Below are 19,998 nucleotides of genomic sequence, written 5' to 3'. Positions count from 1 at the left end.
CAATTGGGACAAGCTGAATGGTAAAAGCTGGGCGACATGGACAAGTTGGGCCGAAGGGCCTGTTTCTATGTTGTAAACCTCTGTGACTAAGTGAGCATCCAATTTCATTCTAAAATCATTGATGGTCTCTGCTTCCACTCTCATGGATAGAGCGCTCCAGGTCAATAACACTTGCCACATAAAAATCTTCCTTTTTGTAATTCTCCATTCTCCTCCCCTCCTATCTCTTTCCCAAAACTTTAACTGTGTCCTGCAGTCAACTAATGGGAACAGCTTTTCTTTGTCTTCAAGCTTTGTTAACTAGCCTTTTATGTAGTACTTTTGTCAAATGCTTTCTTAATAACATTCGTTCCTAAAGTGTGGCACCCAGATTTGGACACAATACTCCATTTGGGGCTGATCTTGTGTTTTATATAGGTTCAGTGTAACATCATTGCTTTTGTACTCTGTCACTATTTATAAAGCCCAGCTTTATTAACTGTTTTGTTTGACTTGTTGTATCATCTTCAAAGATTTGTACACATACCCCCAGGTTTGTCTGCCTCTTTGGAGGAAAGAACACCTGCCTATTCAATCTTTCCTGCTGGTATGAGCTCTGAGTTTTTGTATAATTCTAGTAAGTCCTTTTTTATTGCGCTTTCTCCATTATCTATATATCCTTGTTATAATATAGAGACTGGAACTCTTCACAGCACTCCAAGTTTGTTCTAACCAAGGTTCTACATATTTAACGTAACTTTGCTGCTTTTCAATTCTATCCCTTAGAGCTGAACCCCAGAGCTTGCTTTTTTTATCACCTTGTTAACCCATGTTGCTACTTTTAGTTTTGTGTATTTGTACCCACTGCTCCTCTACCCAATTTCAATACTTATCATCCAAGAAGTGTGTGGGTTCCTTATTCTTCTTACCAAGACATACTAATTCTCACTTGTCTATATTGAAGTTCATAATCCAAATTGCACAACCATTCTGTAAGTTCATTCTTGTCGCAGTATTTCTCTGTATTAACCACGCCACCCCCAACTTGGTGTTGTCTGCAAATGTTGAAATTTGTACTTTTCACTTCTGGTCCAAATTGTTTCTGAAAATGGTGAACAACAGTAGTCCCAGAACCGATCCTAGAACACAACTTCCCACCTTTTGCTAGTCTTAGTAGCTACCCTTAACACCTACTCTCTATTTTCCATTTTGTAGCCAGCTTGTTATCTATCCAGCTACCCTGACGACAGATTCAATGTTCTGTCTTTAGGTGTGATTCTAATGTAAACACTATAAATACTGTGACTACAACAATAGTTTAGAGGCTGAGAATTCTGTGGCAAGTAACTCACCTCCTGATGCTTCAAAGCTTCTCCACTATCAACAAGCACAAGTCAGGTGTACTCTCCACTTGACTGGATGAGTGTGCTCGCAACAAAACTGAGGAAGCTCGACACAATCCAGGACAAAGCAGCCTGCTAGATTAGCATGCCATCTGCCACCTTAAACATTCAACATCTCAATTGGTGCACAGCTGCTATATATTGTACACAAGATGCACTGCAGCAACATTCTAAGGCTTCTTCGATGCATCTTTAAAATCCACAACGTCTACTGCCTAGAGGGACAAGAACAGCAGATGGGTAGGAACACCCCCTGGAAGTTTCCCTCCAAGCCACACACCATCCTGACTGGGAACTATATTGCCGTTCCTTCACTGTTGTTGGGTCAGAATCCTGAAGCTTCCCTTCTAGCAGCACTTGTACTGTGTGGGCTGCAGCAGTTCAAGAATGCAGCTCGCCATTATCTTCTCATGGGCAATTAGGGATGAGAAATGCGGGCCTTGCCGCTGACACATGCATCCCATGAAAGAATTTTTAAAAATGCAATACCTTATCACAGGCCTTTTGGACATCTAAATATATTACCTTCGTCTACCCTTTTCATTACTTCAGAGAATTCAGAAGGTTGGTCAAATGTGTGTTAACTGCCAACATACCCTCTAAATGTTTTTTGGAGCATTTAAATGTGCAGCCCTTTAATTCTTTTTGCCTGGCTGCGCCTGTGTGGTAACTTCACAGGCGCAGCCAAGTAGGGTGATGGAGGCAGGCACGCTGACATCGTTTAAGACTTACCTGGATAGTCACATGAGCAGCCTGGGAATGGAGGGATACAAACGATTGGTCTAGTTGGACCAAGGAGCGGCACAGGCTTGGAGGGCCGAAGGGCCTGTTTCCTGTGCTGTACTGTTCTTTGTTCTTTCAATGTCTGCAGTCAGCACAGCGACTTTGGGGTTGGACATGAGAACTAATAGCAGGAGTAGGAAATTCAGACCCTCAAGCCTGTTCTGTCATTCAATACAATCATGGCTGATCTCATCTCGGCCTCAACGCTACTTTCCTGCCCTTTCACCATAATCCTTCAACCCATTACTAATTAAAAATCTGTCCATCTCCTCAAATTTACTCAATTTCCTGGCATCCACCGCACTCTGGGGTAGTGAATTCCACTGGTTCACTACCCTTGAGAGAAGTAGTTTCTCCTCATCCCTGTTTTAAATCTGCTATCCCTTTTCCTAAAACAATGACCTCTTGTAGTTTGCTGCACAAGAGGAAGCATCCATTCTACATCTACTTTGTCAATACCTTTTACCATCTTGTATACCTCCAATTAGATCTCTCTCATTCTTCTAAACTCGAGAATATAGGCCTAAACTTCTCAATCTCTCTTCATAAAACAAACCTCTCGCGCCCTGAAATCAATCCAGTGAACCTTCTCTGAACTATATGGAAGAGCTAAGAAAGGGCAAAAAACCTTAGTAGGGGTTGTATATAGACCCCCAAACTATAGTGGTGATGTTGGGAATGACATTAAACAGGAAATTGGAGATGCATGCAATAAAGGAACATCTATAATTATGGGTGATTTTAATTTGTGTATAGATTGGACAAATCAAATTAGGAACAGTACCAAAGAGAAGGAATTCCTGGAGTGTATATAGGATGGTTTCTGGACCAATATGTTGAGGAACCAACTAGAGAGTAGGCCATTCTAGACTGGATATCATAATAAGAAAGGAATAATTGGTAGTCTAGTTGTACAACACCTCTTGGGGATGAGCGAACATAACATGATAGAATTTTTCATCAAGATGGAGATTGACGTGGTTGATTCTGAGACTAGAGTGCTGAATCTTAACAAAGGAAACCATGATGAGATGACATGCAAGTTGTCTATGATTGGGAAATGTTAGTTGAAGGGATGATGGTGGATAGGCAATGGCAAACGTTCAAGGAGTGCATGAGTAACTGCAACAATTGTTTGTTCTTGTCTGGTACAAAAGTAAAACTGGAAAGGTGACCAAATCGTAGCTTTCAAGGGCAATTAAATATAGTATTAGATCCAAGGGAGAGGCATACAAATTGGCAAAGAAAATCAACAGACCTGAGGATTGGGGGCAGTTAAGAATTCAGCAAAGGAGGACCAAGGGACTGATTAAGAAGGGGAAAATAGAGTATGAAAGTAAGGGAACGTAAAAACTGACTGTAAAATTTCTATAGGTATGTGACGAGAAAAAGATTGGTGAAGACAAATCAGAAACAGGGGTATTTATAATGGGGAACAAAGAAATGGCTGACCAACTGAATGCATACTTTGGTTCTGTCTTCATGAAGGAGGACCAGAAATGTTGGGGAACACAGGGCTTAGTGAGAGGGAGGAACTGAGGAAATCAGTATTAGAAGAGAAATGGTGTTGGGGAAACTGATGGAATTGAAGGCTGATAAATCCCCAGGGCCTGATAATCTACATCTCAGAGTACTTAAGGAAATGGCCCCAGAAATAATGGATGTAAGGTTATTTTCCACGATTTTATAGACTCTGGAACAGTTCCTACAGATTGGAGCGTAGCTTATGTAACCCCACTATTTAAAAAGGGAAGTAGAGAGAAAACAGAGAATTATAGACCAGTAAGCCTAATGCCGGTAGTGGGGAAAATTCTAGAATCCATTATCAAAGATTTTATAGCAAAACCTTTGGATAACAGTGGCAGGACTGGATTGATGAAAGGGAAATCATGCTTGACAAATCTACTGGAATTCTTTGAGGATGTAACTAGGAGAGTTGATGAGGGGAAGCCAGCGGATGTGGTTTCGGCAAAGTCCCACATAAGAGATTAGCGTGTAAAATTAAAATGCATGGGACTGGGGGTAGTGTATTGAGATGGATGGAAAACTGATTGGCAGACAGAAAACAGAGTAGGAATAAACGGGTCCATTTCCAAATGGCAGTCAGTGACTAGTGGGGTACTGCAGGGATCAGTGCTGGGACCCCAGCTACTCACTATATAAATGATTTGGATGAGGAACTAAATGTAATATCACCAAATTTGCAGATGAGACAAAGCTGAATGGGTGGGTGAGCTGTGAGGAGAATGTAGAGATCCTTCAGTGCAATTTGGACAAGTTGAAGGACTGGGCAAATGAATAGCAGAGGCAGTATAATTTGGATAAATGAGAGGTTATCCACTTTGGCAGCAAAAAACGGGAAGTCAGATTACAATCCTGCCATAAATTAGGAGAGGGGAATGTGCTACGAGACCTGGGTGTCCTTACACCAGTCACTGAAGGTAAGTATGCAGGTGCAGCAGGCAAAAAAAAGTCAAATGGTATGTTGGTCTTCATAGTGAGGGGAGCAGGGATGTCTTGATGCAATTATACAGTGCTTTGATAAGGTCACACCTGGAATATTGTGTGCAATTTTGGTCTCCTTATCTGAGGACCAATGTTCTTCTTCTGGAGGGAGTGCAGAGAGGTTTTGCCAGATTGACTCCTGGGATGGCAGGACTGAAGTCTGAGGAGAAAGTGAGTCAGTTAGGATTGTGTTTGCTGGAGTTCAGAAGAATGATGGGCGAATCTCATTGGAACCTATAACATTCAAACAGGACTAGAAAGGGTCGATGCAAGAAGGATGTTCCCGATGGTGGGGGTGTCTAGAACCAATTTGAGGATAGAGGGTAGACCATTAAGGACAGAGATGAGGAGAAATTTCTTCACTCAGAGAGTGGTTAGCTTGTGGAATTCGTTACCACAAAATGTAGTTGAGACCAAAACATTGTATGTTTTCAAGAAGCAGTTAGATATAGAACTTGGGACGAAGGGGATCAAAGGATATGTGGAGGAAAGCGGGATCAGGCTATTGAGTTGGATGATCAGCTGTGATGATAATGATTGGCAAAGCAGGCTCAAAGGACCGAATGGCCTCCTGCTCCTATTTTCTATGTTTCTATGAACTGCCTCTAATGCCACTACATCCTTCCTCAAATAAGGGGACCAAAACTGTACACAGTACTCCAGGTGCAGTCTCACAATGCCTTGTATAGTTGCAGCAACATTTCCTTACTTTTATACTCTATTCCTTTAGCTATAAATGCCAAAATTCCATTTGCTTTCCTTAGTATCTGCAGTACTTGCATACCAATTTTCTGCAACTCGTGCACGAGGACACCGAGATCCCTCTACATCGAAGCATCCCAAAGTCTCTCTCCATTTAGATAATTTATCTTTCCATTTTTCTGACCAAATGGACCAAAAATAGAAAATATTGCTGATTTTCTTTCAATTTTTACATACTTTTCTATTACATCTTCACACCTTTATGTGAGGATTCCATTATCTTTCTTACTCTTGGTAAACTAATTGATCTGTTCGAACTGGACTTGTTCTGTCTCACTTTATAAATATTACAATCACTTTGTGGGCAGAATGTTTAACTTCTGACTCATAATAACTCGCTTTTAAGATTCGAGATTGGAACTAAAGAAGGCAGGTAAAAGTAACTACGCTAGATTTGTATTTAATACTTACCCATAAAACTTGTGACTTTGAAACTTATGGTCATTTCACAGGAAATATTCTGCCCATCGTCAGGATGGTTCCTTCCACTATGTACATCAAACTCACTTTGGAAATTACTCCTTCATCTGTGCTGATGCCACCCCGAGTCCTGGTCCCAAAAGACCATTTAATTTCTTTGGCTTCTTGAACCAGGTAAGAACACAATTCCGCACATTATAGAGATTTAAACCTTTTTTTTATATAACTCTCAGGATGTGTGTGTCACTGGCAAGGTCAACCTTCAGGGCAACCAGGGCTGGACTCCTTTGCCACTTCAGAAGGCAGTTAAGAGCCAGGCATGTTGGAATGGGATGAGTCTCATAAAGGCCAGATCAGGTAAGGGTGGCCAGTTTCCTTCCCTAAAGGACATAAGTGAATTGGCTGTGTTTTTAATGATAATCCAACAGCTTCATCGTCACTTTTCCAGATGTCAGTTACTTCCTTCCAGATCTTTGTAAGTGAATTCAAATTCTCAAATTTGAACTCATGTGCTCCACATTATCTGTCCAGAACCACTACATTACTGCCTATGTGGGACTAGTGGAAGCAGCTTCACCTCTGAGTCAGGAGGGCATGAGTTCAACCCCTGTACCAGGAACATTGATAGAATTACCATCTGCTTGTTCAAGTGGATCTAAATATCTTCGTAACTATTTTGAAGAAAAGGGGATTTCTCCTCAGTGTCTTGTTCAATATTTAGAGAAAGAGAAAATTTTCCATACACAGAAGGGAGGGCATTCCATCCTTTGTGTCTATGCTTGCTGAAACAGAAATACCCTGATTAATAAACCTAATCCCAACTTCACGCACTTTACAGCACCTCAACAGCATAGCCTAGTGGGTTTTTTTTCAATATGATTAGGGTGTCTACCTTTAGGTTTCACCCTTTCACGGGAGTTCCAGACCGAAACCAACATCACTTAAGAGACAGATTAACTGATCATCACCTCATTTATGTTTGTGGTCATTTCATGTGTGCCTGTTGGCTGCCCGCAGTTTCCAGTTCAAAGATCTGTAGCACATTTGACATCTTCACTTTTACACTTCAACCCATCTGTTCTGTTCAGTGCTACTGTGGACTACTCCACTCTGACCAGCTCAAACCTTCTGACATATTAACCCACTTTTTGTCTGCAATCAGCTTATTTCCAGCATTTTGTATTTTTATTACAAAATAATTTACTAACTAGAAAAAGAGGCAATGCATTAAGAGGATGGAAAATGTGTATTAAATGAATAGAGATAAAGAAATTGCATAATATCGTTCGTGGCCTCCAAACATATGAAAGCAAGTAGTTTGTAAAGTGTCGTCACTGATAATTTGGGAAATGGGTGGTAAATTTGCACACGTTTCTACAAACAGCAATGTGATTATCATCAGATGATCTGTTTTAGTGATGTTGATTATGTGATCGACCAATTTCCATTCGAGTCTCCAGCGTACATACAATCCAGGCTGACAGTTGCAGTGCAATACTGAGGGAGTGCTGCATTATCGGTGGTGCTGTTTTTCAAATAAAATGTTAAATCGAGGCCCCGTTTGCCTCCTCAAATGAATGTAACAGATCCCATAAGGGAATGAGGGATTTCTTTGGTCCTCAAACACTGCTGTTTGTGGAAGGTTTTGCGCATACTGGCTGCCACTTTTCCTTAAATTACATCAGTGATACATCAAAACCAATAAATTGAACGTAAGGCCCTTTGGGATGTCAAATAAAGTTCTTTCTTTAGTGCATAGATACCAACAGTATAGATCATTCCACTGTAGAGATAACTGCAGCCCATGTGTGCTATCCTCTTAATTGAACACAGCAGCTTACCTTACAGGAAATCAATCTGCTGTATATAGGGGTAGGGTTAGAAGAAGGCTGCTGGAAAATGGGGAAAATACAAGGTGGGAGAATGAGTGGACATTTAGCAACTTATAGCATCGATAAATATATCCAATGCTTTGCAGAATAAAATGGATGAATTGTCAAAGCTAGCATCTGAAACAGTCTACAGTAATCAAACCATTTGGCTTGGCCATTACACCACCTCCACTATTATCTCCGCCTCCCCTGGAATACAGCAAGTCATGAGGTAAGAGTTTTTCTTTTTAAGCTACAAGGCTGAAATGGGAACATAGAATTGGAGGAGGTTATTTGGCCTTTGAACCTGTTCCACCATTCATTTAGATCATCACTGATCTGTATCTTAACTCAATGGACCCAATTTGGTCCCATCACCCTTAATATCTTTAACCATCAAAAATCTATCAATTCTGATACAAGCCCGTTGACCTGAACCATTTACTATGTTTTCTCTCCATAGAACTTCTCAGCTCTTGTGTTTCCAACAATTTTTGTATTTATTTCAGATTTGCAGCATTTGGCTTTTGTAAAGGTCTTATCCACCTCAGTTTGAAATTTTAGTTTGACCCCCCCCCAACCTCAACAGGTTACTGGGGGAGAGTGTTCCAGATTTCCACTATCCTTTGTGTGAAGAAGTGCTTCATGCCAACCCCTCTGAAAGGCCTGGCTCTGAGTTTAAGGATAGGCCCCTCGTTCTGGCCTCTTCTGCAATAGGAAACCATTTCTCTCCATCTATCCTGCAAATCCTTTAATCTCTTCAACACACTAGTTAACAGCATTTGTGAAGAGAGAACAGAACCAATGTTTATTGACGGTATGATTCTTCAATCACAGCAGAATGATTCAAACTTGAAATGTTAGCTCTGTTGTTTCTCCACAGATGCTGTCAGACCTGCTGAAATTTTACAGCATTTTCTGTTTATTTCCTGACTAAGTTTATGGTGCTCTGTTGTAACACCACATGCAGGAGCCCAAGACTAACCAAACACTGAGGTGCACCTTGTAGGTATTTGATTGTAATGCAGAGCAGGCTATTTCAACCCAACAAAAAGCAACCACAACATGCTAGAGATAATTCCAGGAGAGGAGGTCAATTCCTCATATGATACTGTGCCTTTAAGAAATATATTTATTTTGTGTCCCTTGTGAGCGGTATGTTTAAGATTCCGCTCTGGTGCGGATTTGTCTGAAAGCCAGGTAGCTCATACTGAGAATGCAGCAGAATAATTGGTTCGGATAAACAGTGAGTATCCTGCCTGATCCTGAAAGAAGCAAGGGGTGCGTGTCTGTGCGTGTGTGCTTGCTAACAGATCTAGAGCTTTTGACCATCTTTGGAGAAAAAGAGAGAGAGACAGAGACACCTCTTGCTTCTTTCAGGACCAAGCTGAAGCTCATTGTTTAAAAATTAAAGATGTTTTCCCTGCAAGCTTAGTTTTGCCCATTCACATCATCCTGCCTCTATCAATCATCCTAATCAAAACCCTAATCTGACACCCTAATCTGACACCCCAGGTGAAAAAAACAAAATAAACAAAAATGGATTAACTTAGATAAAACAAACACCCCATTATCCAAACCAATTATTCTCCTTCATTCTCAGCAAGAAGCCGCCTCGTTTGAAGGCAAATCGGCACTGTGTAAACCAGACCTGAATTTTAAACATACTCCTCACAGGAAACATGATATAAAAACATTTCTTAAAGAGACATTATCATCTCATTCATAGCATTACTCCCTTATAGAATTATAGAAACCTTACAGTACAGAAAGAGGCCATTCGGCCCATCGAGTCTGCACTGACCGCAATCCCACCCAGGCTCTACCCCCATATCCTCCATATTTTACCCACTAATCCCTCTAACCTACACATCTCAGGACACTAAGGGGCAATTTAAGCATGGCCAATCAACCTAACCCGCACACCTTTGGAATGTGGGAGGAAACCGGAGCATCCGGAGGAAACCCACGCAGACACGAGGAGAATGTGCAAACTCCACACAGACAGTGACCTAAGCCGGGAATCGAACCCAGATCCCTGGAGCTGTGAAGCAGCAGTGCTAACCATTGTGCTACGTGCTGTCCCCAAAAGTTACAAAAAGTTTCAATCCAGTGATAATGTTGGTTGCAGAGTCCTTCAACTGTCTGGCACTAGTGGATGCACATCTATTGTGTGTGGAATAGACTGACTGGAATGTTACTAAGACTCCTTAAGTAATAAGGATTGGAAAAGTGAAGGAATTTGACAGTTCCAGCAGCTTCAGATTTGGGAATGATGACATCCTGAAGTCTTCAAAACGAGTAGTGATTCCCTCCAAGATAGCCAGAATCAATCATTTCATCAGCATTGATGTAGTGTCCAACAAAATGCTGTTACTATTTATCTGGCCATTGATTGAATAAAGTGCAAATGAAACTGGATATGTGAAAGGATCAGTCCATTGTACTTGGAAAATACGTGAACCTACAATTCACACAATCTGGATACTATTGAAGTGCTATTAGGAGATTGGAATTTCAAGGACAAATAGCTAATTGTGTTAAAGTTTCATTGGCAGTTTGTCCATCCCTCTTCCCAAGGGTTAAAACTTTTGCTAAAGGATGCAGGAATAAGGGATGAAGAGTACACAACACTAATAGAGATAAGTGAAAGATGTGCTATATATAAGTAGAGAAGGGCACCATCACGGTCCATAATGAATCTGTGATAACAAAAGTTCATTTTATGTTTCATAGATTTGGTAAGTAGGTTCAGCCAGTTGACAATAATACATAGCAAAGAAAAGTAATTGTGGATAAGGTCATGGAAAAGTGAACAGGGTCCGGACTGGAGCCACCGACACAATTCCTCACTGATATTTTGGGGGGGGAATGTGGAGGGAGTTTGCTAATGATGAATGTAGCGATATGTGCAAAAATATTAATGTAGTTATAAATAGAGCAGCAGCAAGCCTTTTTAGCATTGATATGTGTGGAAGGAAGCACGCGGTGATAGAGGAGGTGCTTCGTTAAATTTTGGCAGATCCACCAAGCTGTAAATTAATGTCAGTCCTAGCATGGGCTGTCCATGCCAAGAATTCACTGCAAGCTGAAATTTCAGAAAGAACTCGTTGAATTTAGAAGGTGAAAGGATTAGATGTAGTAGGGTGGAAAAAAGCTTGTGTGGATCATAAACATCAGGATTGACCTGCTGGCCTGAATGGCCTGTTTGTGTGCTGTAAATTCTATGGACTAATCACAGAACATGATTATGCAGCAGTCTAGATCAACCAACTAGTGGAATGCAATAGTTCTCATTCCAACACTGAAATTGTATTTATGGAATGCAGCTAATCTGCATTCAGCAATGGAGATTGTCCAGTTAAGGTGACGATTCTGTCATGATTGCCTGTGGAAATTAGCAAGCTCATACATTGACTGCTGAATACTTTCTCTCATTCCATATTTAATGTTCTTGTGTCATAAACCGTGAGTGTGGAATTTTAGCCAGTAAAAGGCAGGGCATGTTCATAGACAGTCATTTTCTTTTAAATTGTTCTATAACTTCTAAGCCTCTCCGTTGTAGTTGAAACAAGGACTTTCTGATGATATTGCTTATATCCAAACTTCTCTTCAATCGGTAAAATTGGGGAGGTGAGATTTTACCTTTGTTTCTGTGCTCTAAAATGAACAGAGATTGGACACCCTGGCCTTGAATTTCTTCTGCATCTGCATTGAGACACACATTGAATGGAGGTAAACAAATTAAGTGGCTTGAAAGATTGTGGAAATGTTGTCGAGATCTACCCGTGTAACAACAACATCCTCAGGCATTTTTCTAATTTTTAGGTCCGTCCATCAAATCCTGACTCCTAACTCTGCTCACAGCCACAAATCAGACCACACCCATTAACCAACCCATGTCCACAGAACTGACCACACCAGAAACTAGCTTCAACCACAAAACTGACTACATTCTGATTGTCAAATCACATTTACCTGAGTTCACTGGGAAACAGTTGTTTTCCGGTCTTAATGTTTGACCATTTGAAGTAAAATCCGTCCTCATGCAGATTAGCTCTATGTTTTGTTTTTTTGAATGTAGGTTTATGATACAAGTCAGATTAAAACTTGAAAAACTCACTTGTTTGTAGATTTCAAACCTGCCATGCCCATTGTTCATGAATGATGGTGAAATACGGTGAAACTATAAATTTTAGGGCTGTCATTTCCTGGGGCCCTGAATGTTGGTCCTGATTTACATCCACTTTATGTTCAGCTGCATTCTACCGAGGTTGAAAGAATACTTCAGCATAACTTGACATCAGCAAATGGAGCTTACCATGGGGGGCATTTTCATGTATAATATCTGAGCTTGGTTCAAGGAAACTCCAAACCCAGTGTCAATATCAAATATTCCCCAGTCAGATACAGTGCATGATGGGAAGTGGAACCCTTCTCCAGAGCAAATAGTTTCTCCCTATCCACCCTTTGGAATCCTTTGATCAGACATCAGAGGGACGTTTTTTACACAGAGGGTGGTGGGGGCCTGGAATGCGCTGCCAAGTAGGGTGGTGGAGGCAGGCACGCTGACATCGTTTAAGACTTACCTGGATAGTCACATGAGCAGCCTGGGAATGGAGGGATACAAACGATTGGTCTAGTTGGACCAAGGAGCGGCACAGGCTTGGAGGGCCGAAGGGCCTGTTTCCTGTGCTGTACTGTTCTTTGTTCTTGTTCTTTGTTCTTTGATTGTCTTACACACCTCAATTAGATCAGCCCTTAGTTTTTTATATTCGAGGAAATGCATGCCTTGTCTGTGTAATGAATCTTCATAATGCAACCCTTTTATATTCATTAATCAGAAGTAATACTGACTCGTGATGTGCAAGAGTTTCACACAATGATTTATATTTAAATTAGGATGAGTGCTGTTATGTGGGCAAGGTTTTGGGTGAGAGATGAGGAATTAACTCTCTTCTTCAGTGACCAGAGAGCACTCGCAGGTTAGGAATATATCTCCCAACACTTTTAAGAATAAAGTTGCACAGATTTCGCACTGTACTATGCTTATAAAATAGAGGGCAAGATGATGATAATTGTGTAAATTAACACACGCATTGAAATAGAGAAAGTTGAGAGATGATATGATTGCTGATTTTATCATTCTGAAAGGTATAGAGAATGGAGAACACCGAGTTGTTTCTCTCTGTCCAGAACAGTCAAGTAAGAAGTCTCACAACACCAGGTTAAAGTCCAACAGGTTTATTTGGTAGCAAATACCATAAGCTTTCGGAGTGCTGCCCCTTCGTCAGATGGAGTGGCTATCTGTTCTCCAACAGTGCACAGAGACACAGAAATCAAGTTATGGTATTTGCTACCAACTGTAACTTGATTTCTGTGTCTCTGTGCACTGTTGGAGAACAGATATCCACTCCATCTGACGAAGGAGCAGCGCTCCGAAAGCTTATGGTATTTGCTACCAAATAAACCTGTTGGACTTTAACCTGGTGTTGTGAGACTTCTTACTGTGCTTACCCCAGTCCAACGCCGGCATCTCCACATCAGAACAGTCAAGGCAGAGGACACAGACCACACAAAGGAAGACAAATTCAAAGCTTATCTTCAGAAATGATATTGCAGTGAGAGATTGACTGTGACTGTGAAACAGACTGCCTAGGAGACTGTGGAAAACGTTAATATTGATTAATTCAAATACAAATGAGATAGAAAACAACATTTTGGGATCCGGTTTCTGAGTAATTTGAACCATGATGTGTCAAGTGTAGCATGATTGCAAGGAACAGGTGAATTTGGGTCTATAGGGGGTGATTCTCCCATCGCGATCCACAAATTTTCTGGCGGGTCTGGTGGGAGAATCCCGTGTCAGCCATTGCGCGGGATTCGCACATCTGTTCCCAATGCATGCGCGTCTCCCAGAGCCAGGGAACAGTCGCAGTTGGGACCGCACTGGAAACAGGTGGGAAGAGAGGTAGGTGATTTAAATCTTTTGCTGTATTTTAAAACTATTTTTCATGTCATTATCGGGTCCAGCACGGAACTTGCCGGGTCCGATAGCATCTCCCACCCCACCAGGAGTACTTCACTCCAGCGCGGTTCAGAGTAGCTCCCCATGTTCGGGGAACTAGAGGGAGACCCCACCGGAGTGAAGGGGGGGCAATCGGGGGCCCACCAGGGGGTCGGGCGGCGGGGGGGTGGGGGGGGGGCATGGGCACCATGGCAGTGCCAGCCTGTTCCCCCTGGCACAGGTCAAGGGGCAAAGTGCCCATACCCAGGGGGTAGCTTGGCACTGCCCACCAGGCATTGGGCAGTGCCAAGGGGGCAGGACCTATTGTGGTCGGGGCCTAGGGCCAGCGATTGGGTGGAGGGGGTGTGATGGTCTGCTGTCGGGGGGGAGGGGAGTCTGCTTCCTGGGGGAGGGGTTCACCACTGCTGGTGCAGGGGGCTGGACATCGGGGCACTCCCTCCCATGGGAGGGGGGGGGGCAGCTAGGGGTTGGCCTGAGAATTGTTGTGGGGGCCGTGGGAGTGCTAGAGGGGCAACACTGCAGGGGTTCCGAGTTGGTCAGCAAACGGGGAGACTGACAGGTCAGGACTGCTGCGCATGCGCAGAGTTCCGGAGCTGTCAAACTCTGGCGTGAATAGGCCCCACCCCCTAGGTTTTTAATGAGATTCACAATTGTGAATCCTGCAGTGCACAGAGTGGGGAGAGTCAGGTCTAAAGTTGCACTGAGAAAACAGTCGTGATCTAGATCAGTTTTCCCACCAATTCAGCACTTCTGGGAGAATCGCCCCCATAGTTTCCAAAGCTCAGCACCAGTGGGCTTTTACTCAGCTCTTTCTTGGTCTGTCGTAGCCTAATTGGTGGGTTACTGAGCTAGACAATGATTCTTTTACAGCAACAAGTGTTTGCATTTATCTAGCATATTTTATTGTCGTAAACATCCCAAGGTGCTCTACAGCAGCTTAATCAGACAATAATTAACATCACGCCAAAGACGACAATCAGATAACCAAAAGCTGGCCTGTGGAGCAAGCCCTGTCTGTCACTGGCTAAAATTCTGCTCTCACGATTTATGATGATGTAAGTACATTAAATATGGAATGAGAGAAAGTATTCAGCAAATCACAACGTATGAGCTCGCTGATTCCCACAGGCAGTCATTATTGCATCGTCACGTTAACTTGACAATCTCCACTCTTGAATGCAGACTAGCTGCATTCCACAAATACAATTACAATGCAGGAATGAGAACTATTGCATTTCACTGGTTGGTTGATCTTGTGTTTGCACAAGATTGCTGTATAATTCTGCACTGTGGTTCTGTGATTAGTCCATGGCACAAAAAGTTCATTCAGCCTAGCAGGACACCCTGATGTTTATGATCCAATCGAGCTTCTTTCCATCTTACTACATCTAATCCCTTCACCTTCGAAATCCATGAGGGATTAATGTTGTGAGGAATTGACCTCCTCTCTTGGAATTATCTCTAACATATCGTGGTTCTTTTTGTTGGGTTGAAATAGCTTGCTGAGTTAACAATCAAATGCCTATAAGGTGCACCTCAGTGTTTGGTTAGCATGCGGTGTTACAACAGAGAACCATAAACTTACTCGGACAAAAACAGAAAATGCTGGAAAATCTCAGCAGGTCTGACAGCATCTCTGGTGAAAGAACAGAGCTAACGTTTCAAGTCTGGATCACCCTGCTGTGATGAGGAATCATTCAGACATGAAACATTGGTCCTGTTCTCTCTCCCAGATGCTATTAGACCTGCTGAGATTTTCAAGCGTTTTCTGTTTTTGTTTCAGATTCTAGCATCCGCAGTAATTTGCGTTTAACTTACTCAGGGCATTGGGGCTAACTGGGCAACAGAAGGAGCCAGCCTCCTTTGTTGTACGATTCTGTTGTTCTACTTGTTCTTTCTATCGGTCATTCATTCTCATTGTTAGTGTTTTCTTGAATGTGATGACCTCTGCTTAACACATTGCCACAGGAGTTACAATCTATTCCCTTTCCCTCTCTCCCCAGTCATCACCATCCATGTCTGAGAATCAACGCTGCAACGATTTGAGTCCTTGTCCACTGTTCCTAACCTCCTCCCAAAAAAGTGACAATCCCTGAGTCCATAAGGTAATCTCATCAAGAAAGGACAAAACTTGCTGCCACTGAAAGGTGCATCCACAATAGATCCCCTCGTTGAACAATCCATTCTGCTGGAAATGGGGAAAAGGACATACAAAGAACAGTACAGCACAGGAACAGGCCCTTTGGCCCTCCAAGCCTGCGCCGATCGTGATGCCTGCCTAAACTAAAACTGAATGCACTTACAGAGTCCCTAACCTCCATTCCCATCCTATTCATGTATTTCACCTAGATGCCCCTTAAATGCATTATCGCACCTGCTCCCACCACTTCCCTGGGCAGCGCATTCCAGACATTCACCCCCTCTGTGTTTTAAAAAAAAACTTGCCTTGCACATCTCCTCTAAGTTTTTCCCCACGCACCTTAAACCTATGTCCCCTAGTACTTGACTTTTCTAGCCTAGGAAAGAGCATCTGACTATCCATTTTGTCCATGCCACTCATAATCTTGTAAACCTCTATCATAGAACATTACAGCGCAGTACAGGCCCTTCGGCCCTCGATGTTGTGCCGACCTGTGAAACCAATCTAAAGCCCATCTAACCTACACTATTCCAATATCATCCATATGTTTATCCAATAACCATTTAAATGCCCTTAATGTTGGCGAGTCCACTACTGCTGCGGGCAGGGCATTCCATGCCCTTACTACTCTGAGTGAAGAACCTACCTCTGACATCTGTCCTATATCTATCACCCCTCAATTTAAAGCCCCTCAACCTCTGTTGTTCCAGTGAGAATAAACCGAGTTTATTCAACCTCCCCTCATAGCTAATACTCTCCAGACCAGACAACGTCCTGGTAAACATCTTCTATACCCTCTCCAAAGCATCCACATCCTTCTGGTAATGTGGCGACCAGAATTGTACACAATACTCCAAATGAAGCCTAACTAAGATTCTGTACAGCTGCAGAATGACCTGCCAATTTTTATACTCAATGTTCCGACCGATGAAGGCAAGCGTGCCATATGCCTTCTTGACTACCTTATCCACCTGCGTTGCTGCTTTGTGATCGGTGGACATGTACGCCCCGATCTCTCTGCCTGTCAATACTCCTAAGGGTGCTACCATTTACTGTACAATTCCTACACGCATTGGATCTTCCAAAATGCATTACCTCACACATATCCGGATTAAACTCCATCTGCCATTTCTCTGCCCAAGTCTCCAACCGGTCTATATCTTTCTGTATCCTCTGACAATCCTCTTCACTATCCGCAACTCCATCAATTTTTGTGTCATCTGTGAACTTAGTAATCAGACCAGCTACATTTATATATACTACAAACAGCAAAGGCCCCAGAACTGATCCCTGTGGAACACCACTAGTCACAACCTTCCATTCAGAAAAGCACCCCTCTATTGCTATCTTCTGTGGCCAAGCCAGTTCTGTATCCATCTTGCCAGCTCTCTTCTGACCCCGTGTGACTTCACCTTTCGTACCAGTCTACCATGAGGTACCTTGTCAAAGGCTTTACTGAAGTCCATGTTTACAACACCCACTGCCTTTTCCTCATCTATCATCTTCGTCACTTCCTCAAAAAACTCAATCAAGTTAGTGAGACATGATCTCCCTTTCACAAAACCATGCTATCACTAATATGTCCATTTGTTTCCAAATGTGAGTAAATTCTGTCCCTAAGAATCTTTTCCAATAATTTTCCTACCATAGGCTCACCAGCCTATAATTTCCTGGATCATCCCTGCTACCCTTCTTAAACAATGGAACAACATTGGCTTTTTTCCAATCCTCTGGAACTTCACCTGTAGCCAATGGGGATACAAAGATTTCTGTCAAGGCCCCAGCAATTTCTGCCCTTGCCTCCCTCAGTATTCGGGGTAGATTCCATCAGGCCCTGGGAACTTATCTACTTTAATGCTTTTTAAGACGCCCAACACCACCACCTTTTTGATATCAACATGACCTAGAATATCTACACGCCCTACCCTAAGCTCCTCATCTATCAAGTCCCTCCCTTTGGTGAATACTGGGGCAAAGTATTCATTTAGTAATGCCATCTCGGATCCAATTGCCTGGATCCATTCAGCTTTGAACTGTTTCCATTTGATGTCCTCCCCTTTTGTTGTAACATACATTTAAATTAAAACAGCAATCATTGGACAAGTCCAAGCGGAGCATCTGCATTTTGGAATCAGGAATTAAAGTACTTGCATTTCAAATATGGATAATTCAACCGAGAACCAGGACGAATATAGAAGATTCAGAAGGGAAGTGAAAAAGCAAATAAGAGAAGCTGTATGAAAGGAGACTAGCAGCTAACATAAATGGGAATTCCAAAGTTTTCTGTAGGCGTATCAATAATAAAAGGATTTTTAGGGACCAAAACGGGGTTTATGCATGGAGGCAGAGTGCCGAGCCAAGGTATTAAATGAATGCTTTGCAACCAAGGAAGATGCTGCTGCTAAGGCCATGGTGAAAGAGGAGGTAATTCAGATACATGAAGGGCTTAAATTGATAAGGAGGCGGTATTGACGTAGCAACATTGAATTAACAGTGAATTAACTGCTTTAAGTTAGGATGGTGCGTGATTTGGAGGGGGACTTGCAGGTGATGGTGCTCCCATGCACTTGCTGTTCTTGTCCTTCAAGGTGGTAGAGGGTGGTGAATCTGTGGAATTCATTGCCACAGAAGGCTGTGGAGGCCAGTTCATTTGAGTGTATTTAAGACAGCAATAGATAGGTTCTTGATTGGTAAAGGGATCAAAAATTACAGGGAAAAGGCAGGAGAATGGGGTTGAGAAACATATCAGCCATGATCTAATGGCGGAACAGACTCAATGGGCTGAATGGCCTAATTCTGCTCCTATCGAATGGTGTTTGGAATGTTCTGCTGAAGGAGCCTTGGCAAGTTGCTGCGGTGCATCTAATAGATGGTCCACACTGCTGCCACTTGCAGTGGTAGAGGGAATGAATGTTTAAGTGAATAGATATGTGCTAATCAAGCAGGCTGCTTTGTTCTGGATGGTATTGCTTATGGACTGCTTTCTGTTCTGTTTCCTCTTCATTATTTTAAATATTCATCAGTTGTAACTACTGCAGAGTCAGATCTTTGTCTTTAATAAGTTAATGTTACATAATTCAACATGAGTGCCAAGTCAAATCATTTAATACAATTCCATTAATATTGAGTTCGCAATTCACTATGAGCTCAGGTACCACAATTCCAGCCTGATTACACACACAAAAAACTCTCACCAATTCTACCTTTTGAACTTCATGTTCCATGCAAACTAACACTAAACTACAACACATCAAAAGACAGGCAATGCTGACTTCAGATAACAAAGCCAAGACAATTTACTCCTCACAATCTCTCATTGATTCTGCTAACATGGTTGTTATGTGATCCACTTAAATTCTTCAATCACTTTATTACTATAAACAGTGACCAAACATCCTGTGACAGAAACTTATGGTTAAAGTCCAACAGGTTTATTTGGTAGCAAATGCCATTAGCTTTCAGAGCGGGAGCAGCGCTCTGAAAGCTAATGGCATTTGCTACCAAATAAACCTGTTGGACTTTAACCTGGTGTTGTTAAAACTCTTACTGTGTTTACCCCAGTCCAACGCCGGCATCTCCACAACAGAAACTTATGACATAGATGAATGGCCTTCCATTTCCTTCAGCTTCGTAAAGCAACCAAGCAGAATTAAAGCATCTAACTCGTGTGCTAATCTCTCAAACAATGAGGTACATTGAGATATATCAGTAGTGTGAACTCCTGTTCCCGCATTGATCTCCTTGAGTGTTGTGGGAGCAGCACTCACCTAGGCAAGTAGAGAGTATTCCATTGCATACCTAACTTTTAGGGAGGCTTTAGGGAGTCGAATGGTGAGCTGCTTGCCACAGAACTCTCGGCCTCGCATGTTGTTGGGAGATTCAGCAATATCAAGAGAAGAGGGTTAGATTGTCTTTTTGGCAATGGTCATTACCTGTCGCTAGTGTGACGCAAATGTTACTTGTAAACAAGTGGGAAGTCGCAATCTGGAACTCTTCCCCCAAAATTCTGTTGCAACTTAAAATCACTTGAAAATTCCAATGCTGAGATTGACATTTTTTGTTAGGCACAGGTACTAAGGGTTACAGAACAATTAACAATTTGAGAAC

The 19,998-nt window shown here is 42.3% G+C and overlaps 1 protein-coding gene across 2 annotated transcripts in view; it reads left to right on the top strand.

Moving 5' to 3' along the window:
- Positions 1-19,998, top strand: part of tmem62 (transmembrane protein 62) — a 76,370-nt gene that overhangs the window by 15,678 nt on the left and 40,694 nt on the right. For both annotated transcript variants that reach the window (XM_078233623.1, XM_078233624.1), the window contains exons 5-6: positions 5,885-6,026; positions 7,831-7,955. In XM_078233623.1, coding sequence (XP_078089749.1) covers positions 5,885-6,026; positions 7,831-7,955 — 267 coding nt within the window. The remainder of the gene's footprint in view (positions 1-5,884; positions 6,027-7,830; positions 7,956-19,998) is intronic.

The sequence above is a fragment of the Mustelus asterias genome, chromosome 18, assembly GCF_964213995.1.
Source record: "Mustelus asterias chromosome 18, sMusAst1.hap1.1, whole genome shotgun sequence".
Lineage (NCBI taxonomy): Eukaryota > Metazoa > Chordata > Chondrichthyes > Carcharhiniformes > Triakidae > Mustelus > Mustelus asterias.
The sequence above is the reverse complement of the archived record's forward strand: the minus strand, read 5'-3'. Positions and strand labels throughout refer to the sequence as shown.